Source organism: Grus americana, chromosome 10 (genome assembly GCF_028858705.1).
Source record: "Grus americana isolate bGruAme1 chromosome 10, bGruAme1.mat, whole genome shotgun sequence".
NCBI lineage: Eukaryota > Metazoa > Chordata > Aves > Gruiformes > Gruidae > Grus > Grus americana.
Window position 1 is genome coordinate 1,676,247 of NC_072861.1, and position 26,265 is coordinate 1,702,511.

General features: G+C 46.9%; 1 protein-coding gene across 3 annotated transcripts in view; it reads right to left on the reverse strand.

Annotated features, from left to right (window-relative positions):
• MYO9A (myosin IXA) overlaps positions 1–26,265 on the reverse strand; it is a 181,283-nt gene that overhangs the window by 16,640 nt on the left and 138,378 nt on the right. The window contains exons 16-27 of one of the 3 annotated variants that reach the window (XM_054836975.1): positions 22,046–22,121; positions 17,152–17,295; positions 16,414–16,453; positions 15,185–15,307; positions 12,235–12,315; positions 11,424–11,534; positions 10,281–10,403; positions 9,620–9,769; positions 9,075–9,385; positions 6,486–8,126; positions 4,731–4,812; positions 3,955–4,170 (exon numbers count right to left, since the gene is read on the reverse strand). In XM_054836975.1, coding sequence (XP_054692950.1) covers positions 3,955–4,170; positions 4,731–4,812; positions 6,486–8,126; positions 9,075–9,385; positions 9,620–9,769; positions 10,281–10,403; positions 11,424–11,534; positions 12,235–12,315; positions 15,185–15,307; positions 16,414–16,453; positions 17,152–17,295; positions 22,046–22,121 — 3,098 coding nt within the window. The remainder of the gene's footprint in view (positions 1–3,954; positions 4,171–4,730; positions 4,813–6,485; positions 8,127–9,074; positions 9,386–9,619; positions 9,770–10,280; positions 10,404–11,423; positions 11,535–12,234; positions 12,316–15,184; positions 15,308–16,413; positions 16,454–17,151; positions 17,296–22,045; positions 22,122–26,265) is intronic. The other 2 variants (XM_054836978.1, XM_054836976.1) reach the window with 2 other exon arrangements.

Consider the following 26,265-nt stretch of genomic DNA (forward strand, 5'->3'; position numbering starts at 1 on the left):
TACCAGCCAGGAGATGGCAGCACATGAGGCAAAATTGCCACTGGGAAAGAAAGAAACTGCCTAAACCATCAAAGGCTTTCTTGTTCCTGTCGCTCTTACGTTTAGGTGACAATCACACCTAAATTGCAGATGGATACTGCAGAAAGAAAAAAAACCACCTCAAGACCCACAAAAGTGATTTCCGTCCAGCCCAAACTTACTACTTGCTTTTGAAAATGTCCTATTACGATATTTGCCCCCATGATATAGTTTTGCTCTTGAGTAATTTCAATCTTTTAATCGCTTTCACTGCTTTGGTTTTTTTTAAACGATGTATTTTGTTGGGCCATTTACTCCCTTTTTTTCTATTTCAAAGTGATTTAAAGCACACTGGTATGTGCTGACCATGGCAGGCTGGCTAAGGGGATCGCCGGAGCAATGCAGAGGTTGCTCTATAGGACACCACGTACATTTTCTTTTTAAAATATATATCTACTGCACAAGCAGATCTAGAGTACAGATTTTGGAGTAGAGCAAAGCAAGTGAAACCCCTGGCTCACGCAGAAGACTGAGTTAAAAACATCTGTAATGCACTTTTTAGGCAAAAATGGAAGAAGGATTTTCTACCATTGCTACCACCACATCTCTGCTCTGCCCCAATTCTTGACCTATTATCATTCAGCGTTTCCTCTGCTATCACAGCAACCTCTCCAGCTTTTGAAAGTAAGGACTAAAAGGCATTTTTGGTGCAAGATCCTTCTGTTTGAGGGACTCCTCTCCAAGAAGCTGTGATGGGTGAGGTCCTCGTCTGGACGGGAAACCTTCTCAGATGTGAAGACAAGCCTCTGCACCAGAAAATCCCTGGCCAGGGAACACCACAAAGCACCACGTGCAGGCAAATGGCAATAGTCAGGGGGCCTGGAATTGTCCCCTGGATGAAGAGGGGACCAAATATTTTTCCTCTGAAAGAGCAACCTCTGTTTTGCCCACCGGCACTAGATAACTGTGGCCAAGCGAGATGACTTGTCCCAGCAGGCAGCAGTGCTACATGCTGCATTGAAGAACTTCCTAAAGTGCAGTGCTCCCTCTGAATAGCTTAGGACAAGAGATCTTTCATTGCTGGCTCTTGAGGGACACTTGGGATCAGCTGGTGACAGATACTTGGACTGACGTTTGCCAATTTGTGGCGTTAGTACAGAGGTTGGAGCCAAATTGCTGCTTCGTTATCCAAGACCCTCTCTCTAAGAGCCTCTGCTGAAGGAGAATGTATTCAGAAGATACTTCTGGTGTGGTTTCCCTAACCAAGGCTCTCTGTTTATCTGCTGCAGGAAAGCTCTCCAGGCTTAGGTGCAAAACAGAAGTGGTATTCATATGTGTTGACCACAGCCAGGAGCTATTCCTCCGGCTTGTACTTGCCTCACCGTAAGGCAGGTTAATCCTCAGCTAATCACTAGCCAAAATGCTCAAGCAACCTTTGAAGGTTTGGTCTTGTGAGGAAGCCCTTTAGCCTTAAAAGCTCTTTGGAGTCAACTGTACCTCCAGCAGCCACCTTCTATACTGGTGCACCTCGGGTTTCAGCTCTGGCTGAAGATGCTCTTGGTCTTTGCTGCTCTGAGATACTCCAGACTTAGGCCAGGAGCATGGGTTTCTGGTGGCCCTCTACTTACCAGCTGGTGATACACAATCATTGACTTGACGGTCAAGAGACCAATGGGCAAAATGGGCAGATTCACACCAGTGCAGCTGGTGAGCCATCACATGCTCAGCTTCACAAGGTCGCACGTGATCTCCTCTTCGTCTACCCAGCAGCCCTTGGCGGCTGAGCAGCACATCAAAAGAGGCTTTTTTGGTAAGTCGTAGCCAAGGGCAGGAGCTGTATGAATAAGTTATTCACTAGCACGGAAACCAGCCCGCGTGTGGCTACTGCCTGACTTGTCTTCATGTGAACATCACAAGACGCAACAAATGTGTCTACGTAGGCAGCCACCTACTTGAGCTTGTACCCAAACCAACATGCACCAGTATTGCTCTATCGTAGGCTCCTCCATCATCTGCAAGACCCAACCGGGCTCTGCTAATAAACAGGAATAAGCCGTCCCTAAATTTTGCTACTCGTGGCGATCCTGACCCAGAGAAGCCACGAGCCAAAGGGCTGGTCCCAAACCTGCAATACAGAATACAGCTGGAAACACCACACACGTTGTGAGGACACACGGCTGTAGGGTATCGCTGAGCACACGACTTCGCGGGCAGCGTTTGCTAGAAAGCAGAACTCAACCGCACGAGGGGTGAAAGTGCTGACCCCCAGTTAGAGCTAGTGATGGAGAGCAGAGGAGGAGAGGGATACAGGAGAGACGAGAGACAGTTGGCACCTACTACTACTCGCATGCGGTGAGAGCTGTTAAAACCAAGTGAGCAGAGTCCCGAGGAGCACGAGGAGCATTTCTAAAGAGCGGCATGAGCCAGGTCCCTCCCAAGGATGGAGCTCACCGAGTGCCTTTTGCATCCCTGCGGGAAAGATTTCTACGGCTAAAAAAAAAAAAAAAAAAACCAAAACCCCAAAACCCCAAAACCCTAACGCTTTGTAAGAAGGTAGCATCCAGGAACACAGCACGGCACTCCAGGTATGGCACAGCCTCTCGCCCGGGGCTTTTGCCAGGCTACGTAAAATACTACATTTTACTACATAAAATTCTCCCTCTCCTGATCTATAAAAGCAGGGAGATGCGCTAAGAGGCAGCCAAGTGGGCTCAGTTCACAGAGCTGCGTCTTTCAATCAAGTTTTGAGCATTCCTGGCTCAAAACCCCTGGAAATTTATCAAGAGCAACCTTAAAAATTCATGGAGTTTGTAAATCTCTGCCCCCTTCCCGTGAGGAAATTATCCTGGGAAAAATTTATCCTTTATAATAAAAGCCGCTAACAGAAAAGTCATGAAAAACCCTCCTTGGCCATCTGACTTTCCTGGAAAAGCTGATTTTAGGATCGCACGAGAAGTTTGCCAGACCCACGGCATCAAATAAATCGCTGACTTTGGTTTTCATGCTTTTGTTTGGTTTCACACTCAGCTCCACACCCAGCACCGTGGCTGGAGCAGAGCCCCCTGCGCCCTTAATGGCAGGAGACAATTCCCAGTGTTTATCCACACTTCTACGTGAACATCTCCACCACCTCAGGAAAAAAACCCGTGAGTCGGTTGGAAGCCGTTGGCGTCTTCCACTCCTGAAACCTCTGGGTTTGTGATTTTTCCGAAAGCTGCTTATCCAGGCGGGAGATTAAGCCTGAGACGCAAATGCTCTGCAGCTCACGGAGCACGGTGCTGGCAGCCTGCGGACTTGCCAAGGGAGACCAGTTACTGTGCTTGAAAAAGCCACTAAAATTGGGGTTTTTTTTCCTTTAAACCCCACTATTTTGCTATATTTTTATTGCCCAATTCACATGTTTTTGCTTTCTCTAAGATGCTGTCAGCCAGCGTTGCTCTGATAATCGAGGCCGGAATAATCATCGGATACTGGGGCTAAGGATACAAAATCGAAAGTAATAGGAGGCGCAAGATTTATATTGTTTTCTTTGTTGTTTGTTGCTTTTTGGACAATATTTGCTTTGATCTTTTCCATGGATGTGTATAGATCATTTGTAGAGCAAAAAGCTCCTAGGGGGACTTTGCTATTGAGGTTAAACCCCAAAAAACTAGGTAGCTGTGCAATACAAGTTGCAGTGCTCCAGGAAAGCTATGGAAACCATAGCTGATATCGAATCAAGCCAGAAAACATTCCCACGGCCGAGAAATACTCATTATTTCCCTATTTCACATCCATTTCTGCTGTGTTCACTGAGTTTACCCATCTACGGCATCCTTGGAAGTCGGAGAAGAAGCGGTGGAGGGATCAGTGCAGCTAAGGTTAGCAAAGGAAGGCTCCCGCAGCTCCGCTCGCTCCCCTCTTTTAAATTTCCCCCGCCGCGTTGGAAAAAATTACCATTTCGGAGTCACTGTAACAGGCCTGCCCCAGCCGGGCTGCAGGCACCGCCTCGGGATGAGGAGGTTGGTCAGAGGAGAGAAGGAACTCAAAATTGTCATCATAATCATCTTCCTCCGTATCCCCCTCCCCATCGGCAAAAGTACCTCTAGTCAAGAAATCGGAGCGTGTCCGCGCCATGCGGGCTTTCTTTTTATGGGTCGGTCTGGGAACCTGCTTGACCAAATGATAAAACAAACAAAACAAAGAAACAAACAAAAAGTTGTGGGTTGTTTTTTTTTTAAATAAAAAGGAGATTCTACTGATTTTTGGCATCGTTGTGTAGCTCATGTACGGCCATCTCATATAAGACATCTCTGAGTGACATTGCACTCCACAGAGGGGACACAATATTATATCAAGTGAAAAAAACCAAACAAAACCAAACACCAAACTGAAAAACCAAGACAGCACGGTGAAAATGGACAACGATGGATGTTACTCAAACGTACGTTAAACCAAACGAAGACGAGACTGCGTTGGACATCAGGATGGCGAGATCCTTTTTCTCCAGAGCTGCTACGAATTAATGGTACGGGGTTTTTTTTTTTTTTTATTTTTAAGAGAAGGTGTGAAGGTTGCCGTACCGTGATATCCCCCGTCCCTACGTCTAGCAGCCCTTGTGCTTTATAGTTCACTTTTTTGAAGCTTTTGAGGGAAAACTGGCAGAATAAGGTTTTCCCCCCCCCCCCCCCCCTTGTTCAATTAAAAGAAAAAATAAGCAAGTCACGACTTACCTCTCCTCTGCCCGACCCCGGCATCTTAAATGGCTTCCTAGCTAGTTCAGCCTTGGACAGGCATTGATGATTTGCTTCTCTGCTGAAACACAAGAGAACAGAGATGTTTCATCTTCTCCTAAAAGCCTTCCCACCATGCCAGCCCAGCTGGCTGGAGCGTACAAGCGCGCAACCCAAGCGCTCAAGACCAAATTGCAAGTTTGAGGTCACGGGGTTTCGGAATCGCTTTGAATTCTTCAGGATTTGAATTAATAGCAAAGGACAAGAAGATACGAAGTTCTGCCTGCCAACTCCACCCAACACGCTGGTTACGGATGGTACCTTTTCGCTGCTGGATTCTCAAATGTGATTGCTCTGTTGCAGAATAAAAGGTAAAAGACAGGAATTTTTAAAGTATTTTCTTTTCCTGTTGCTTGTTCTGTGCATGAACCAGGAAAAGAAATGGAAAGAGATTTTTTTTGGGGGGGAAGACTATTCTCCAACACCCACTTCTAAACCAGTTCTCCAGGCCCTTCTGCAGATTTTCCTACAATCTGGCTCAGAAGGAGAGCATCCTCGCTTTGCATCTACCATAGCGTTCAAAAATACACCCACTTCAGTTGCCTTCTGCTCAGCTTGTTCTTTCTACCATCGCTTCCGAACACAACCCTTGCCGTGCGCGCGTGCGAGGGATGCAGCTGGCTTTAATGGGGGCAAAGGGCTATTTTTTTTGGACCGCTCCTAGTTTTTTGACTATTCATTGACCGCTCCTTTCCCCGCCCCCTTCACGTGCGCCTGGACTTAGTTAAAGAACCCGCACAAATTAAACGGGAATAACAGCACATAAACCACAAGATTACTACACTTGGAGGTACCTTGAGCTACCAACAGCAAACGTTCACTGGTAGCTCTTGCCTTGGATCCTTACAGCAGGATTTTGGGGGGGGGTTTATGTCCTTTTTTTTTTTTTTTTTTGAGCTAAACGTCCTTTTTCAGCTAAACCTCTCCACAATTAGGCAAGGCAGGTTAAGCAACACGATAAAGTGGGAGCAAATGTTGTGCCAAGATCTTGCTGGGGTCTCTAGACCCTGGAGCAGCCCATCTTTTAAGCAACACGACAGAGCTGAACGAGCGCTAAGCGCGTTACGAGCGTAATTACATATGTAAGCGATACGCTGTCAAAAGTGCGTTTGCATCACAAACTCTCTCCGGACAGTTGCTGGTTTTTAATCTGCAATGGTTAAGATTTTCCAAATGACTTTGCTGGCTGCGTTAACTACACAGTAAACAAAAAAATCCTGCAATTTTCTGCCTTATTTAGTCATTTCTACTCTGACCACCCAAAAATCCTAAGAATTTTTTTCTTCATCTTTTACCTTGAGAAATAAACTCCTATCACCGTTCATCTAGGGTAAATGAAAGCAGGGTCAACCTTCTCTCTGTTAACTCCTTTCACCTGCTAATGTCCATGATTATCTCTGCTGGCTTACCTAATGCCCATCACATAAGCGACGGAGAAATCATATTTCCAGTTCTTTTTTCTTTTCCTCTGAACTCTGCCTGTTCATTGCTAGAAGATCAAGAAACCATCTTTGTTTCACTAAGGGTTTTGTAGAGTCTCCAGAAACATGGTCTCTAGCAGAACAAAAAGCCTACAGAGAAAACCTATGGCAAAAGCCTACGAAGAAAGCCTACGGAGAAAGCCTACGAAGAAAGCCTACAGAGAAAGCCTACAGAGAAAGCCTACAGAGAAAGCACAACCATCTTTTTACTCACTGGAGGCTGAAGGGATTGTCTTTCGGCGTGAAGAACATAGCGCTTGCCCTTGTCTCCTCGGTGGCCTGGTTGGGCATTCGGGGTTGCCGGAGGCGCTCCGTTCTCGAGAAGTGGCTGCCCGGGAGATCCCTGGGGTCCAGAGCCGGTCTGGAATGGCAGCGGGGTTCCAGTGCCGATCCCGATTGACCTTCTCTTCGCTCCATGAACATGCTGACAGGTCTGTCTTTGGAGGCACTGTGGGCTGGAGAGCTTCCCCTGGTCCCAACGGTGAGACCTTTAATGTCCACCGATGAGGTTGGAACCGTGCCTGCAGTGGGGCTATGCTCCCCTCTGCTCTGGGGGTGCAGGATGAGGACCGACTGAGGCCGGCTGTCTGGTTTTTTGGTTGGTTTGAGGGAGGGGTCCTTCATCCTGCTCTGCTCAGCCCTCTGCAAAGCCTCCACCCTCCCTTGCTGCTCGAAGGCTTTGCGTTGTTTCTCCAGAATTTCCTTCTGCTGACGGATCTGCTCCATCATCTCCCTCTCATTTTGCAGCTGAAGCTGCTTTTGCCGTTCCTCCTTCTCCACGTTGAGCTTTTCCAGCCTCTTGATGACAGAGTCTGGAGAATGGGCCTGTGTCACAGTTGTTGTCCCACGTTCCTCTCTCTTGGTAGAGGACTTCTCTTCCTGACCTCTGCCCTGTTCTGGCTCGGAGTCCTTCCTGACCTCGGAGAACGTAACAGTCCTCTCCTCTCTGTCCACTGCTTTGTTCCTCAGGTTATTCTCCATCAGCTTCACCTTCACGTTGTCTTGTGGTGGAACATAGAAAGTCGGTAGGTTTCTGGAAAGGAAAGTTTCTCTTGGATGTGCCTTGTATATAACATTCTGGGGGTCAGAGACCGCACGCTCCTTCATGGTGAGGTTATCAGGTAGCTCCAAGTCTGAAGGCGTCCTCCTGCAACTGGGTAAATTGCTGTTCACATCTGCCGCACAGAAAGACTTCTCCTGCAGATGAGCCTGGGGACTGCTAGGCAGAGAGTCAGTGGAAAATGACTGCGTATCTTGCTCATCTAAAACTAAGGAAACGAGTTTATTACTTGGGGTATCTTCACAGCTTAACATCTCAAAGCTCCCTTGAGAGCTTTCGCTCTCTGGGGTTCCCTGAGGGGAATGAAGTGCCTCAGATACAAGCTCGGTGGACCACCGCCGCTCTTCTGAAGGTGACAGCCCACCGGTGGACCGGACCTTGAGCAGCTCCAAGCTAAATTTTGCCTGTTCCAGTTCACGCATCCTCCGGCTTTCTCTTTTTGCACGAACCACCTTTTTCTGGTTGAGATCCTCCAGCGACTTGGGTCTCTCTCTCACAACCACCTCCTCTTCGGTGTCCATCCCGCTCTGGCTACTGGCTCTCTCGTGCCTTTTGTACATCAAATTGGCAGAAGTATCCAGTGGGTCCATGTGATTCACCCGATTATTCTCCATCAGTGATTTATGTTCTTCTACAGCTCTCACTCGCTCTTCAAATGAGCTGTCCTCCCACTTAGATGGGTCGGAGCCCTTAATTTCCAAAGCATCATCAGCCTCCAGTCCATCCTCCTCTCTAACTGACAGGCCATTCTCCAGCTGCTTCTCTTTTAATCGCTGCTCTTTCAAAGCTCTAAACCTGCAAGAAAGCAGAAAACCAGCATATTGTACCCCCGCGCCCGCTCACTCCCCTTCAAGGCACTGCACCGGTGGCATCTCATCACCACCACCGTCATCACCTCACTGCTGTCGGCATCTCAAGCGACCCTCCTTGCACATCTGGAGCAAGACAACGCGAGTGCACGTTTAGTTTTCATCCTTCTCCTCTTATGCTATCTCTCCTACTCAAGGACCGCCCCAACGCACCTGAAAGCTCCTCTCGCGCTGACGGCAGCATCTCCAGCCTCCATCCCTGGTCTAGCTCGTTTGTAAGCTGACGGAGCTGGAAGAGCTTAACCCATCGGACCCCCTCGGCTTCTTCATCTTCACCATCCTGCCTGGGCTGCCTCTGGTACAGCTAGTAGGGACTCGCGTCCTGAGCCAAGAGCTCTTTGCAGCTCCCAAATTTTCCACCCTACGTCAAGGTGCTCCACACCTTGCAGGCAGCGTCTCCAGAGAACAAACCAAGACCTGCCCCGCGTCCAGCAAGCCAAGGCATGGCTGGAAACCCTCTCCCTTTCGCAGCGGATGGCTCCACTATCTCCTGTCCCTGCGAGACAGCGCAGCAATCAGATCGGCGAGGCAATCTGGGTTAAAAATAGGCTACTTAAACCGGTGCTGCTGCCAAGGGGAAAAAAAAACCCTCGCGAGTATTTATGGCCTTGGCTTTCCACTGCCTACGTGCTCCAAGCTGAAATAGGCTCTGCCGATTCTAAGAGTAGGACGTGCAGCTAAATAAACTCCTTTATTAGAAAGCATGGACAAACGAAGGATCAGGGCAGGTCGCGACAGGGTCAGGGATCCTACGAAGGGACACCATCCTCTGCAAGTCACCGTAGTCCGAGTGGTGCCTGAAGTCACGTCAACCACCTCCCTCCCCAGTGAGCATCGTCAGAAAACGTTTTCTTTTTTAACTGAGGCCAGTTACCTTTGTCGTGCTAAATATCCTCTGCACGCCGCTTGGAAGCAGACGACTTTGCTTCGGCTGGCTGCGTACGACTGCTTTGCGCGGTGTCCTCGCCAGGCTGCCTGGATGCTGGTGGCTGCGTCGTGCCGCCGCTTGGCGTACTCCCGCCAGCAGTTCTGGATGAGATGGGCTGCAAACTGCATCTGCAGGAACCTCCGCCTCTCCACAAAGCCACGCCAGTGGGTCTGGAGAATAACGGCGGCTTTGCCGAGGACGAGAGGGTCCGGGGATGGTTCACCTTGTTTTCGGCTCTGGTAACTACGCCAAAATCTCTGCAAACACAGAAGGCGGTTCCTCGTAACGAGCGTTGCATGGGGATGGGAGAGCACCTGCCTTCATGCAACCTTTCCAGCTCCGTCTCCCCCATCTCCCAACTTATATGGCACCAGAAGACAAATCCTGATTGTAAATTCCTTCCTCGGAGAGGGGACCTGATTTAACCCATCAGTTGTATCGGTAGGATTCGTGGATTGTAATTTGCAACAGAATCAGTCGCCACCGCTTACCTGTATGATCACCGCGGCTTGCCGTAAGCTCAAGAACTGCCTCCTGCAGAGCATGCTGCGGAACCAGCGCTGCAGCAGCGTGATCCGGCGAAGCACCTCCTGATGGAGCAGGTCCTGCAGAAGCTGCCGTTCCCGCTCCTTCATGAAAACCTGGCCAAAAAAACAAACAAACAGAAAAAAAAAAACCAACCCAAAAAACCACTAGCACAGAAAGCTTCAAACAATTTAATGCTGCTGGTTTCTGTCTCCTGCATGTCCAGAAGAAAGTTCAGCAGACGATTTTAGTTAAGCCACCTCTGACAGCTTTCTGCTGTTTTATCTACAGCTTGTGATTGTCCGAGCTCTGAATTCCAGAGCCTCTGCCTTCCCTTCAGGGGAGGCAAAGCGATAGCTATCATATCAAGCTGGGTCTACGCACAGGCTGCCTTCTTACAACCAGACCTGTGACTCGGTTAACGCAAACCAACGGTGTTCCTTACTATTTTGTGTCAACGATATTCAAAGTTTCATTGAAGCCATTGGCTTCCGGCAAACAGAAGAAAAACGGTTTCCTTAATTAAAACCCCCCATATCTAAGGGTGTTAATTCATCGTTACAGAAACGCAGGGAAATGTTATATCTCTGTCTTCAACGTAAGTCTGAGCTGAGGATAAACATTTACCATTGTTCTTCCAACTTGGTAATTGTCTGGATCGAGTTTTATTTTCTGGAAGAAGTCATGGACGTTGTGCTTAGACGGGCTGATTCCTTGCGGCAGAAGGACATGGAAATGGTTGACAAAATCCTGAGAAGGAAAAAAAACCCCACCATCAAGATTTGATTAGATGGGTCCTGCTGTGTCCCTTTCTTCTGTAAATAACGGATTTGCTCCACCGGCCACATGAAACGGGATCTATCGAGTGAGGAGAAGGACAGATAGCACTTTACAGACTGGGGAACACCAAGTTTCCTCCACCATATGTGGTTTGATGGGAAACACATCAAAGCAGGGAGCCAGCAACGTTCAAACGTCTTTCAGCGTAGGAGGAGAGGTTCTGCAGAACCCACGGGGTCATCTCCAGCTAAAAATGCTCCAAACGCCTGCTACGGGAGGGGGTTACCAGCATCTGCAAAGCATCTCCGAGATGCTCCATCGGTTACTGCCGTGAGGACTCAAAGAGCGGAGGAGGTACGAGAGGAGAGAGCCTCCCAAGTAAGGTTGGGATCCATGCTCTCGGCAAGAAAAAAATAGAGCAGTTCTCCTTTTCTAAACAGCTGCTGCGCAGGACACGACATCTGGCTCAAAGCAGCTGCCAGCAGGAAACCGATCGGCACCAGCAAAGCATGAAAGGACCGACATGTGCGCAAAACCTGGCAAAAACAGGGAAAAGAAGAAAACAGGAAAAGCTGGGTAACTCCTGAGCAGTTTAGAGGATGCCAATCGCCCTCCCGATGGGACGCAGCCGGCACCGACACGACGGGGTGAACGCCATTCCCAGGGGACTCCAAAACACGTGCAGAAGAGCGCGTGCAAACCGGATGCCTCTTTTTTTATTTTTTGTTCGAAAAGGGAGTCCGCGTTCCAAAAAAATACCGCTTTTGTTCAAAACCCACGACGTTATTTATCCGCAGAGGGGCTCGTAGCCTTCACCAAGGTCTAGACCAGCTTGCTAGAAATCAGCAGCGCAGCAGAGGCTCGTTACATCCACTGCCTCGCACGAGCTATAAATTCACGACCTTGATAAAAACACCGAGCTAGCGACGCTCAGACAACTACGATAATGATGCTAAAAGGTGGGGAAAGACTGAAAACCTTCTCCCTGACCTGGAAGGAGTATTTGCAGCTGTATCCCGACTGGCGAATGCGAACGGTCTCCAGCATCCCCGTGTACCGCAGCTGCCTGAGCACCAGGCTGTCGTTGAACCGCAGGGGCAGCTGGAAGGGGAAAACCAGGCCAACGATGAGCAAATACTTCCTTCAACCGAAGCTTTTAGGCGCGCGGATGGGTAAACGGATTTAGCAGATGTAGCACATCTGCACGACACAGATGTTGGCAACGATAACGGCGAAGACGGCGAGCAACTACATAATCTCCGAGGCATAAAGCTTCATCTTTAAACGTCTGGGTAAAACCCCGAAGGATTAACCCACGAGAAAGCATCGCTACCGCAACCTTCATTTTAAAGTGAGGGTCCTCAGCCCATGAGACAAATCGATGCTTAAAGCCAAGTTTAAGAAATACGATGTATCACGGAGTCAGTTTGAATACTGTGGGTTATTCCAGAAGTATCTGTTTTTACCTACAGAAACTTTGTTTTAAAGCGGCTTTAGGGCTCAGTAAGAGCACAAGTGAACTCGTGGGTCTGTAAATCTCTATTACAGGTGGCGGGAGCTTCAGTGGAGTCAAATTAACTTTTTAAATATTTTACATATATCCACGCTTCTATAATCACAAGAAAAGCCAGTGCACTTCATCAAGAGCAACACCCAAGTGGTAACGTCGAGCTTCCCACCGCTCATATACAAATATCTTCTAAATCCAACTCGATTTGGGGCTTTTTACCCCTCTGTAAAAATTTCCAAAATATTTCCAAGATGATTTTTAGCAGCGCCGCTTTCACAGGATGGGATTTACCTTTTCGGCATTGGATCGAATGCACTTGACAAAATAAGGTTCTGCTTGGCCGAGGGTCTCCATCAGCTTGTTGAGCGATGCCTGCAACAGAGAAGACATCTTCATGTTGTATTTCCGCTTATTTCTGCATCTTTATTAAAAATCTAGCCCATCAAAATGAATTTATACGGGCATCATTGCTACGCACAACCGCTCCAGGTGAGTTAAGCCTCTACCTTGCCAATCTTTTGATTCTTTTGCGATGATGCGCAAGATCTTCGAATAAAAACGTACCGAAAATTGGAGCACGCTGAGTCAGTCTGCAGCTGGCCGGGCTCCTTGACTGCATTTTCTTTTTTTTTTGTTGTTGTTGTCGTGCCCTCTAAATATTTTGACTATCTCTAATTGCCGAGCACATTACCAACATGGTATTAGTAACGTGCTCCAGAGCTGATTACTCCTGATTTTAATAGCATCTAAAGCCCAGTAAAAGAGATTCTGCTGCATATTTACTATAAGTTAGAAATTTTTGAATCTATGTGTTAATAAAACAGTGGGATATCAGAAAGAAGCATTTCGCCTACGGATCTGCTTGCCGGAAGCCTTTTTGTTCTCCTGATGATTTTTGAGGATGTCTTTATGGGAAGCCTTTCATGTTTAGAAGAATTTATCTACATCAAGAATCTGGGGAGAGTAAGGGATGGATCCCACGCACGTGCAATGCAGCTGCGTTATGCGTACATTAACCGCGCGCAAACGTCCCCGTCGTTCCCGTCACAGCGGGAACACCACGACGCGGCAGACCTCCGCTGGTACGCTCCTGACTTTTTTAAAAAGTAGGCTGAAATCACTCGTTTGGTTTTTTTTTTTTAAAAAAAGGCTTATTAGGAGATATCGATCAGCAAGGACGCTGCGACATCCCGCTGTGCCCCACGCTTGGGCTGGTGGGAGGGAAGGAGGACGCAACCCCTTTGCCCAAGAGCCCTGCCGAAAACCCGGCGAGCAAAGCACTCCCGGCACTGGAAATTGTGGAAATTGGATTGTACTGCGACCGTCGGCGACATCCCGCGCGCGGCAGATGGTTCGGGCACCCTCTGCCATCTGGCGCAAGCTCCGGTCGTTGGGAATCCGTAAAGGACACGCAAGGTCCCCGGATTAACCCCGTACCCTGCTCCTTTGTCCCTCTGCCCGTCAAACTTTCCAGCCACCCACTCTTTCACCACCTGTATTCGGTCTTTCGGGGCGCAATGGACGGTTTCAGCATCACCCCGTGTTTTTCTCTAGGATCCCACCTGCGCTCAGGATAAAAGGGGAGGCTATAAATCGCCGTGCTGCAGTTTAGGTACCAGCGGTCTAGTTTTCAACGTGAAAGCCATCGCTGCTCTTACAGAGCCCTCTAATACAGCTCTTTCGCCTATAGATTACCCCAACTATAGGCACGGTTTAAAAAAAATAGGAGACGGAGTAGCTGCAAGCCCGGCGTTCAGGCATTAGCCACAAGGCAGCGTTAATCAGCAAAAAAAACCAAAAAACCAAACCCCAAACAACCCAAACCCCGCGATAGGAAACGTTTATATTTCCCGCCCACAACACCGTTCCATGCGCTGCAATTTTATTAGCCTGCTCCCGATAAAAAAAAAAAAAGCGATCGCGCTGGCTTGTACCAGGCTGCTCTCTTGAGAAAATGCTTTTCTTACGAGCGTTAAATGAAATTAAGGCTGGAGTGCCCGGCGTCTATCGAAGAGGAGAAGCAGGCAGTCATACCAGAGCTGCCTCTGACTTAAATATGTTTTTATTCGTTTAAATTAAAAAGAAAAAATAATGGATGCGTTGTAGGCACAGCTCCCATGTTGTCAAATCAGAAGGCAGAAGGAAAAGGGTATTTGAATGATCTGCATAGGGGCGGGGGGGAAATCTTCACAGCGTTTAGCGCTCTTTTAATTGTACGCGCTGTAAAAATACATATAAAAATCTCAATCGCGCACTCTGAGGCTTTTCAGAATTTTCTTTGAAGGACGGATAGGTGTCGGGGAGGCATTTCACCCCAAGGCATCCCTGTTTCGACCCCCCCATGGTACTGTATGAATTAAACTCTGTGTGTTTTAACTAGCATACCATTAGACTAGACTAAGCTTTATATATATATATATATATACACACACACATACGCGGAAGTGCTTTCTGCCAATTTTATATACATAGATTTATATATATGTGTGTGTGTGTGCTTTATATACTTCATTATTTAACCTTAACCAGATCTAAGCATGAAGACTTTCTAAAAATGACCCACATCTCTAAAAAAAAAAAAAAAAAATAAAAATTTCAAAGCCAAAACCAAGCCAGACTTGCTTAGAAACCGATTTTTAACTGAAAAGCTGCTTTCTAATATTACCACCTGCTTGTGCATGTGTCTTGTAGCAGTTTCCAAGCCCTGATCCGCATATTGGAGGATTATTTTTGCTGCAGCTATTCCTAGGGACGGCCGGCTGGCGCACAGCGCCGACAGCGCAACAAGCGCTGTATCGATCCCTCCTCTGCCTGCCTGAAGATAATGCAGCAATATTTTGACCTTTCCACCCCAATTAAAATTCACATTCTGGCTGGCTTGAAACCAGACTGAATTTCAGATGCTGAATGCAAGTAAAAAGACCGTAAAAAGGTCATTTCGGGATTTTGGGGTTTCTGGGTTCGGCGGAGAAAGCGCCACGATGCACCAACATCTCTGCGGCTCATCCTCACATCCCATCTTGCTCCGCTGCCTCGTCCCCCACGATATCCACCATCGCTCTCGTTTCTCTCCGTTTACACCCTTTAGATACCTCCTAGGTGTCTCCCAGCTTACCCGGGCCACCTCCTCGGTCGAATTTATACCCTCAGCGGTGGTGAGGATGGGACAGGCATCCCTGGGGGGACCTGGAGCGGGTATTTGCTTTTAATTCACCTCTCCGTATCAAAGGCAAAGGATTACCTGGAACTGGGCGCTGATGCTGGGCGGTTTTTTCTTCTTATGGAGATGGAGGAGAGATTTGGTAATGCGGTCGTGCAGCGTCAGGTTGGTTAGGTGCTTGAGGGACTTCACGTCCAGCATATGCTGTAGAAAAAGAGAGACCCCATTTGTTCTTGATAAAGACAAGGATAACTAGATCTTATCGCCATGCTATCTGCTGTATCCCTCTTTATACCCTCTGCAGGGCTTCCTTAGGTGACCACCCTACTTAATCTCAACGGGAAACGCCGAGGGATGGCTTGAAATGGAGCTCTGCTCTATTTGGCCGGAGTCAGATCCCCCCAGGTCACGTTCCTCCAAGCTCCTCTGAGGACTTGCCAAGGGCATCTTTGACCACAGGAAGTTTGGCTCTCCTACCCGCTAAGGGCTGCAGACAAACTACTCGCCGTTAATGAGCAGTTCATTATTAACTGTATCTCATAGAATCATAGAATCTTAAAGGTTGGAAAAGACCTCCAAGATCATCAAGTCTAACTGTCAACCCAACACCACCGTGTCTACTAAACCACGTCCCGAGGTGCCACGTCTACACGGTTTTTGAACACCTCCAGGGATGGTGACTCCACCACCCCTCTGGGCAGCCTGTTCCAATGCCTGACCACTCTTTCGGTGAAGTATCGGTGAAGGTATCTGTGCCTCTCCAGGCGCAACGTGCACGCAGGGAGGAGTAAAACCAGGAGGAATCTGCTCCTTCTGATCCTCTGTTCCCAACCACCGACGCAGCACCAGCAAGGACCACAACAAGCATTATTCTTCTAGATCCGACGGATCTCTTGGCATCTTTTAAAATATAGTAAATGCAGCCAAGATGGAGGGAAACTGAATATTAGACAAGCCTGTTGTCTATCAGGTACCGGCCCTCTTGCATAACCTACCTGCTCATTTTAGTTTAGAGATTTAATTATCAAATTTCACCACCACGTATGTACTCCTTCCCAGGAGGAGGAGAAAAGGAGCCACAGCAAGTCCAAGAAAGGAGGATGCAAACGCTCATACAGCCCTCTCCCAGCACAAATCAGGGCTGAAACTCTTTGTTTTTTATAGAAATTAAAGAGCCCTGAACAGAGGAGAGTTGACCAAGGTCTTGATGTAGACACGAGTGGCCTTCCTCTCACCCATCAGCGTCTCGCCGCTGTACCTACACTCATAACCCACGGACCAGCAAGGTAAAAACGCTGCTTCTCGCTCACCTTCGGGAGATTGGGTTTGGCTTTGAAGTTCTTGTTTCGCCTGGGGAGATAATAAATGGCTCGGGTTAATCCACGCGTGCAACTGCAGGATGGAGGAGTTTATGAAACGAGCCCTTCCACATTCCCTTTGGCGGCTGCTTCCTATGACCTGCACTGAAATGGGGCTGCTTCTGCGTGCTGCAAATGAGTTTTACAAATTTAGCGGCACAGGTTTGAGAGGAAGGTAGCCAATTAAAGGGAATCGTTACATTGGAAATGATGGGGAGGCTGGTAATTTGGGTAGAGCGAGGGATCAGTGTCACGAAACGACTGACCGCCCCCCTGCTTTCTCATACCCCACGTTAACTCCAGCCGCCCCGGCGATGTTCTCTGAACCTGTTGATGAGGCTGCAGCATGAATCATCAACATCATTTTCCCACCTAATTTGTAATGGAAACTTTGATATCATGTTAAAAAATGTGACTGCATTACATCGCTGACATATCTCGAGACTGGTTCGACCGGCAGATTCATTCCTTCTCTCTTCCCCTGCGTCAGTCATTACAAATGAATGATAAGAGTTAAATAAATCAAATGGGTAAAACATACTGCGGTCGCTTTGACCCAACGGTGAAATGTCTCCAAGTCTATTGGAAACCCTGGTATTTTTATATTCTGGCTATTTACATTCCTCTCGCTACCCATGCTGCTCATTACGCTCCAGGAATAAAGCCAAACCCCCCTCCTTTGGCACTGACATGAGGATGCCGTGGGCCCTCTCCAGCAGCTTGCTGTTGGTCGCGTTGACGAATATCCCATCTTTGTCTAGGAAGGCGCCGGGACCGGCGAGCCTGCTGTGCCGCATCCCCATCCGGCCGTTCCAGCCAACCGCGTAGGCATCGCTGCAACAGCAAACACCGCACAGCGTTAGGAAGACATAAAAAATAACCCCCCAACCCTGGTTCTGTGACAAAATAAAAAATCAGATCACAAAATAAACTGTCGGTAGGAAATAAGAGTCGGCATTTTTGTCTTTTTACTGTAAATACGCTCCCATGGGATGAGGTCATGATGCCAGACACCACATGAAGCGATCGGCTAATTAAGCACCTTTTAAAAATCGAATATTCATAAAAGGATCAAAACTATCAGCAGGAGAATAACAGCTCCCAGTTCTCCCAGTCGCAAGTCTCGGGTCTGCAGATACCCCGGTGGGCCGAAGGATCTGAGACTATGACCTCGGCCATCAGCCCTGCCATCATTAATAGTCACAACTTTAGATGATGCTGGTGCTGACTCTGTCTTTTCTAATTCATGCAATCATCTCATTAGGAAAAGAAAAAGCAAATAGCATTTGCAATGAACTAATTATTTGCCACAAATGAAGGATGCCAGCCCTAGCGGGATTAATGGGTCGGCCCAGAATCACTCACTGGGACCTGAGCGCAAATCGCTTGCCCAATTTGGTCTCTGCCCTGGAGCTGAGGTGCTTTGGTCTCCAGAAACGTTCACCTGGCTGCTGAAGGACTGAAGGGAATGGCGGGAGGAACCAAAATCCTTCCTCGGAGGAAGGCAAACGGGTACTTGGCAAAACGCCGCAGCAGGGCAAATAATTTCCAGAGTTGAGGAGCCTTCCTGTGGGGTCCGGGGTTACGCAAAGCCTCTCCCGAGCTGCACCCAACGGCAATACTTTTGGTTTGGTTGTTGGCTTTTGGTTTGGTTTTTTTTAATTTTAAATTCTCTACCAGCCTTGCAGAAACCATCATATGAAATAAAGGTGATCTAAGGAAGGATGTGGGGTCTGCAAGCTCCCCCCCCACCGTCCTGAGCTATCTCGGACAGGAGGAAAAGGAATAGGAGGAGACTCAATGCAGCACCAGGCTTCTAGTCACGAGGATGCTGAAGGACACGGTGGTTTAAATGGGGCCTCCGGCACCGGTCACTTCTGAGGTCTGGCAACAAGGCAGCTCTTTGCCTTAAAGATTTGATTTGGAGGAAGGGCAAAAATCAAGTGAAATGAAAAAAAAAATAAAGCACGTCAAGTTGTTCATTCAGCCAACTCAAAGCCTGGAGCCAGATCCTTGGAGCAACGTGACACTGGAGTGCAAGTTGCCTTGCTGCCTCGCCGCAGCACTTTCCAAATTCCTTCCCAGCCTCGTTAAATCAGCATTTTGACATGTACGGCTATTAAAAGAAAGGATGAATCACAGCAAAGTAAACCCCTGGCTGAGCGTTCCAGGACCCGCTTTTTTGTAAGCAGCCCGTTGGATTCAAGGAAGGCCAGCAAGAAGCTTAAATATCCAGGTGATCTCTCCTGTCCACCTTCTTTCTCTTTACAGCTAAGGTCCCATCCAGTAAAAACCTCCTATTTGCAGGAGGGAAAAAAAAAAAATACAAATCACCAGTGGATGGGTACCACTGAACCTCAATGGCCATTTTTAGGATGTACAACCCATCATTAATCCTGGCCGACCTCAATGCACTCTCAGGCTTGAGACCGGCTGTGGAGATACGGACTCTGAACAAGACTAGAGAAGAGAAAACCCTAGAAATTCCCACGTGGTTTGGGGAAAAAAAATAAAATAAAGAGATAAAATGACAGCTCTGTTTGTTATGGACACTTTAGGATGGATACATGTATACGGTGACTGACACAGCCTTTTCGGTACTTGGGAGGTCAATCATCTCATCAAACCCCAAACCCAACTGTTTCAAGACAACCCGATCAACACCTGCTTTCCTGCACGCCGCTTAGACATCGCTCCACATGAAACAGTTTCATCAATGAACATAAGGCAGCAAGAAAACAGACAGCCCGAGCAGTTTTGGTTAGCGATGGCATGGCTTTCATTACTCAATGGTCGGTGAAGGTATTTCCAAGGCACGCCGCTTTCCTGACGTTCTGCTGAACTCTGGTTTCCTCCCCCCCCCAGCATGTGCAAACCACCCGTCCGCTTTCTTCTGAGATCAGAGGAGAGCACTTGGCTCGCTAAACCCTCCGCAATGACTTCCTGCGTGATGTCATGCCTGAAATTTGCTTTTAGAAGCGAGCCCCGGGCTATCCTGTGGGTTGGATGTACAACGCACGCTTATCAGCGACCGCATGATCATGAGATGGCTTTGAAAGCAAATTCCTGTTTGATTTAGTTCTGTAAATCGCTTGCCGGTCTATCTGCTGGAAAGCTGTTAAAGTAAATTTCTTTTCCACCCGCGTTACCTTCACCCCTGTATTTACCCCTTCTTGCTCGACATGGGCAATTTAACTGAACTACCAACATTTATCAAGTGTGACGTGACTCTTCAGATCAAAAGCATGACTCTTCTGACCAAAATCACTTCAGATCAAAATCATCCACAATGAAAGGTATCAAAATAACCGGCCTACTCTCTCTCTTATGAGAAACCCGGTTTGTGCTTTGTGTGGAAGAGGCACAGATGACATTTGGGGACCCATCACTGATGATGCCCAAGAGAAGCAAAGATCGCGGATCGTGCAACTGAGGCACCACACCAGGAGGAACATAAGAGTTAGAACAGCTTCAAAAGTACATTTTCTGCAAATATATCGATAAAGGGAATAAACTCTCTGTCCTGACCCTGTTGTTAGGATACAACAGCTGAGGATGATGGAAGACACGGTAGTCGCTGCCCTTGATCCTGGCTGTTTAAGGCAACTTGTCTGCTATGTTGGCTTGGACTAAGCCAAATAAATAGAGCTGACCACAGACTGAACTCCACAGTAAATAAAACCATCTCCTTCATTGCCTGGGACAGGAGGAGTTTCCAAGCCTTTACAACGGCCCCTCGCTGAGATAATTGAGATGTTTTGGGCTATGAAAATGCTGGCAGCCCAAGCTGCTGCACTAACGTGCCTCCAAAGCTGGAGCTGGACAGTCAAGAAAAGCCCCGTCCCGCTTCACAGATGTTCTTCACGCACCAACATCAGATTTGAAGGTGTGCTAGAGAAACCGCAGAACTTCTCTTATCTACACGTGAAGATCTCCACAGGGACAAAGTTTCACGTTTAGGGAAACCTGCGCAACCAGAGATGCTAGAAACAGTGAATGTCACCTCTGGAGGCACCAACCTTCTCTGCCTCAAACGTTACCGTGTACCTACTATCATTGTAACACAACAGATCAGAGCCGTAGCAGCTAGAACAATAGGAGAAAGAAAAGGAGGGGTGGGAAAGACTGATGTGAGGACAACCAGGGTGGCATCACCTTCCCACAATGGGGTGAGATTGCTTGCACAAGCTGGATTTCCGCCCAAACTCGTGAAGTGGCACTAATTTATGAATTCGATCCAAAAATTTTATGGAAATCACGTCCCGTCTGACCACTGAAAATAAGCCAACTTGTAATGATAAGAGAATGTTCCGTTCTCCTTCAGCAGGGTGCCACCACCACAGAAATTCAAGGCAAGAAGGATATTCTAGTCTTGATGGCACTCAGAGGGCACAGGGTGAACAAAGCCAGACAATAAAAGCCATTTTTGTTCCCTAGGAAAAAAGGGAAGGTCTATATCTACTTTCTATCTTGGCCATTTGGCATTAAAGCCAGTAAAAAATGAGGTTTAATAAGATATTTGGAGGATACTTTATTTTGTGTGGAAGGGAAGGCCACCGAGATGCAAGGACCATTACAGGGGATTTGATGGACACATTTTAAGGGACAACTTCAGACTCCCGTGGACTTGTTCTGGACTCCTCGCGAAACTCTGAGCGGCCACGAAATTACATCTGGATGTCTGCAGCTCCAAGCAATGGTTTCAGGAGCTGAGAATGCTCTGATCATATCTTTCCCCAGCTCTCACACACATTTCTGCTCAGAGGGAAGCAGAGAGGCACCGTACCCCTTTAGAGGTGGTATTTGGATAATCAAACTTTTTGGGGTCTGCAGAGGGATAGCACAAGAGTAGCTGGAAAAAAAGGAGGAGGATCAGCACCCAGATATCCCTTTGAAATGAAGACATTTTGCTTCGTGAGCAACTTAATTCTGAAATGGATTTGGAAAACCTTTTGCAGAAGAGCGTAGATGTGCATCTCAAAGTGCAGACCTGACTCTCAAGCAAAAAGGTCCCATTAAGTAGTTGCTTGAATGGTCAGAACCTTCAAGGAAGGATTAAAAAAATAAAACTGTACATAAAAACTGTAAAAATTGAACCTTTTTGATGTTAACATGCTTCTTTCCCTTAAAAACAAGCAAATGTTTGACAAGGTACCATCTCAAGCCCCATAACTTCCCAGGTCCTCCACAGTCAGTGGCACCCAGAGCCACCATCACACCGCTTGTGTGCAGTTCTGCACCCAAATGCATCCTTTTTTTTTTTTTCCCTCGAGAAAAATCCTCAATACATTTTTATTTCCTTGATATTGGCACATTCATTACTTTTTTTCGCAAGCTTCTTACCACCTTGTATGCCACACCACCTACAATTGCTGCCGTTTGATGGAGGAAAGTTGCTTTCCCTGCCTACCATTAAGTCCGGTAAAAGATACTTAGATACGATCACATAGCAGAGAAAGGACAAAGAGAAGACAAAATTAATAAGCAAGCTGGGAGAAACATTAAAAGAGTCATTTCTCACAACAGACAGTGCTCTCCCATCCCAGATTTCCTTGTCATGCCAATGTAAAAGCAAGAGACTTACCGCTGGGTCCTCTCGTTGATGGTATTGACTCCCTGGAGATCCGAGAGTGGTGTCCGCGGGCTCTTCCGAGTAATACCTAAAGCAGCACATGAAAAAAGATGTTTCTACCTGGCTCTTCACCAAAAGGCAATTAGCACAGCCATAGCTTAGCGCTGACTACAGCGAGGAGGAGCATATACGTGTCATGGCACATGCTGAGCATACAAGGGTGCCAAGGGTGCCGACATACCCATCGTCTACTAAGTTCTACCTCTCTGCCGCAGAGTCATCGCCCTTATGAGTAACGCTGTTTGCGCAAGCCTACAAATTCCCCTCCCACACGTGCACGTTGTGTTAGGGACACGTTGTCCCAAGGTAGTAAGCAAACGGGGCGAAGGAAGAGGTTGCTGCGACGGGGGGGGAACCAGCCACCCATGTCCTCCAAGTCCAAAATACTCCTAAGCTCTCCGCTGTGCGTGGGACAACCCAGTTGCTTGCACGGGTAAAATACCCGGACGTAAGTAGCGTGCTTGGAAAAACGGTCATTTGTTCCTCGCGCACTGCTTCCCTTCCTACAGATATGCGGACAGGGACATGTATAGCAAGTAGTGTATGCTGCACGGGGAGGCTTTATTGCCTATTGAACCTATATCCTTTGACAGGGGTAGTTTCAGAATAATTTATATTTAATAAATAGCCAAGGAAGTTATCACGCACGGTTACAGAAGCAGATGTTTCAAGCTGTTATCTTCCCCAAAGTGGAAATGTTTTGTAACCAAGCATTTAGGAAGACAGAAGACAATTTTTGTAGACAACAAAACGCTTTTTCAAGTCACTAAACTACAGATATTTAAAGACACAATAAGCTCGAATTTGACATGAAAACAACCGAGCAATTTTTTAACTGTCTCGAAATCGCTGCTGTGAGACAGGAAACATCACAGCGCTCACCTGAACATGGGAAAAATGTATACTCCTTTACCCTGAGATTTCTGCAGTGGAAAAAAAAAATTAAAAAAACCCCCCAAAACCTCTCTAAAAAGAAGGAAATCTAAACTACAGTTTGTAACAGAATAGGAAGAAGCAATAGCATGTCTCCTTCTCCCCACATTTATCATTTTCCTATTTAATACAGCCCAGATGCTGAGCTAAAAGGTGCCCTAAAGATCTTTTTATTCTGAAGATGAACGCAAAGCAAAGCGCAGAGATCTGAGCCCGTCCTGAGTCCTCAGCGACTGAAATTTCTGAGGAGGAGATGAATTCCTACCAAACCTCAACAGGCGACATCCCTTTAACGGGATATCTACTGTCCTCCTTTACCCGTTGAGATGATCTAACAGCTTGCCTTGAAGCCTGAACACTGGGCAGGAGATGCCCAAAAAAGTTGATGGTCCCCGTGGTTAAGTTCTTGTATCTAAAGGTGGCCAAACAGCCTAGAAATCCGACCAAAAGAAAATTTGGGAATGTGCTGCCACAGGTCATCTTTGATCCTGCCCGTGCTCCAAGGCAGGACCAAATTCCTGCTGAGAAGGGTTTTGCAATCTCCAACTCTGGAGATTTTTGGAAAGCAAGCCAGATAATCTATCCGAGTGCCTCGCTATGCCTAGAGCTCAAACCTCTCTTTTTAATCCCCCTTTTTGTTGTTTAAGCCATTTGTTGTTGCATTTCTCATCCTAGGGATGTTCTTTTACCTCTTTCAAGACTGGGATTGCTGTGCCAAAAGTTGCTTGTTTAGAGCACAGAAACCCAATTGTAAAGGGCGGGGGGGAAATGAGAATAATCAGGAATCTGCTTAAAATAAAGCGTTAGTATTTCCTGTAGCTAGTTTGACACTAAGAAAGCACCTAACGTCCAGCTGTGTCTATTTTTTATATAGTATATATGCCTGAACACTTCCCCATTAAGGCACAGAAGGCTTCTCTAACCTAAAGCATTTCATGAAAAATGGGCTTTCACCGGTATTTTTAAGATTTTTTTAGTCCATGCCGTTCTTTTTGGAGTAAATTCTGTCCTCCTTCAGTTCCCACCAAAGAAATCCCTGAAAGAAAAAGCCCAAACCACCCCCTAATCCAGAAAGTTGGGCTGAAGGTATGAAGGCAAGGTTGTGAAAAGGGAATTTCTATTTCGGGCTTCCGGATAACAGCTGCATTAAAACCGCATCGTAATTCTGCCAGCTTAGCACCTTAAGCAACTTTTTGATTAATGAAACTTTTTGATCATGGTGCACAAGCTGGGTTAAAGAGGATTGGTTTCGATATACCAAAAAAAAAAAAAAAAGACTTGTCTATATTGTGCGATCACTTGTCTCTTAAAAGAAGAAATACATACATGCCACAGCCAAATAAAAGTCGTCATATTGATGTAGCCCCTTTTCTGGGAAAGAGAGTGGGGCTTTTTTTTTTAGACACGAAAGGTAAAAAGGTTTTAAATTTAAGCCAATGTGGCTTTGAGAATTTTGTATAGCGAATACGGGCGATTAAATTGCACATTTTAATACGCTGCATGCAAAGAGCAGTGGCGTGAGTGGAAACCACTCACTCCCTTCACCCAGCTCAGATGCAGACTGATCCATTTTACATTTCAGGAAGAAAATTATTCTGATTGTTCAAACACGTGCCCTTTTCTCCAGCTGTAGCGTTCCAGAAAGACAGACTGATTTGCCTAACACGTCTTTGCCCTCACTGAGAAGAGCTTTGCATAATCCCAGTCTACTCCCTCCTTATGAACGTCAACCAGCAGAGCTTCAGTCTTGAACTAAGAGACGTCTAAACCCAGCCTCGCTCTCGTGGAAGACCATAAATGAACCGATAGACTCAAAAAACACCAGCGAAGCGGCTGAGATGGGAAGGGAAGGGCTATCAGTTGGCTGGAATCCCAAGTGACCTAAGGAGAATCTCAATACGCTCATCGAATCAATTAGTTTTCTCTCTTTGTGCATAGCTAGAACCGATCGCGCAGTTCAAGACAAGGAGACGATCTGTTTGGTCCCTCTCTCAAGGATGACGTGACGTAACCTCATCTGACTTCTGGGAAAAGCCGAGTCCCCGGGGCCAACCTCAACCCGAGTATTCTCAACCTGCAAGCCCGCTAAATTCAGCGCCCGAAAATTATACGCGCTCCGACCCCGGTTTAGCCTGCCAAAGAAACAAAACCTGGGGAAGCAGCTTGCAGGAGCGCACCCCGTGGGAAGATGCAAATGATTTCTGAACGCAGAACATGAATTACTCGTTTGTCAGGTCGGGCGCTCTCAGCCAATTCACAAACTATGGCAATGTTACTCTTGGATCAATGGTTGGTTTTATCCTAAGAGAGATCAAACTGTAGGACTAGTCCATAATAAGCGAGGTTTTAACATGTTGAGCTCAAATTAAGGCTCTCTTTCTAAGTGGCTCTTGAGTTGTATGAATTTCCTTCTTAAGCCCAACCAACTGCACATTAACCCCTCTCCAAACTTCCCATATTGCTGAGCTAACTTACCAGGCAAAATTTAATTAATTAACCTCAATTAAAATGACTCTACTGATAATCGCCTGCCTTTTCAATGGTTTCTTAGTAGGATCAGTAAGCTCATTTAGCACAACGCCGCTTAAGAAAAATCTAGCGCTGTGTTTGCCTTAATGCTTTGTATTTCCTTGTAGCAATGGCGGGAACTTGTAGGAAAAAATAATGTAGTCTGAATTAAGAATTACCGTCTAAATTAAGGAAGCATGGAAATCTGATATAAGGTTACTAGCAGGAAAAGGACATTTGTGAAGACTTGACATGCAACTACTGTACTTACCGTGCTCAGCTCTGCAGAAAAAACCCTGAGTGTTTTGCGTTTGCACCTAAGTTGCGCGACGTTTAAGTTAGCAACTCGCGCTGAAGATTTGCCCTGGAAGACTGAATGTAGCAGCGCTCTATTTCTGTAAGCTTTAATGTGCAACATCAAGGAAGAGAATAACGGCAGAAAAATGATATATCTAAAGATATGAGCACCAAATACATATTTTTATATATATATAAAATATAGTAGCACAGGCAGAAGTGTCCATGTTGTCATGCAGGATGAGTTTATTACGTGACAGAGGAGTGAGGAGGAAGAAACGGAGACCAAGTGCATCTTTACCCAACTCATTCTGTAAAATAACATTGCCGAATGCTTTAGTTTTAAGTACAAGCCCTCGGAGACAATATTTTCACAAGCTAAAGTTATTTGCAAAGTCCAATGAAATCCAAATAAAGTCAAATTCCAGCTGCAT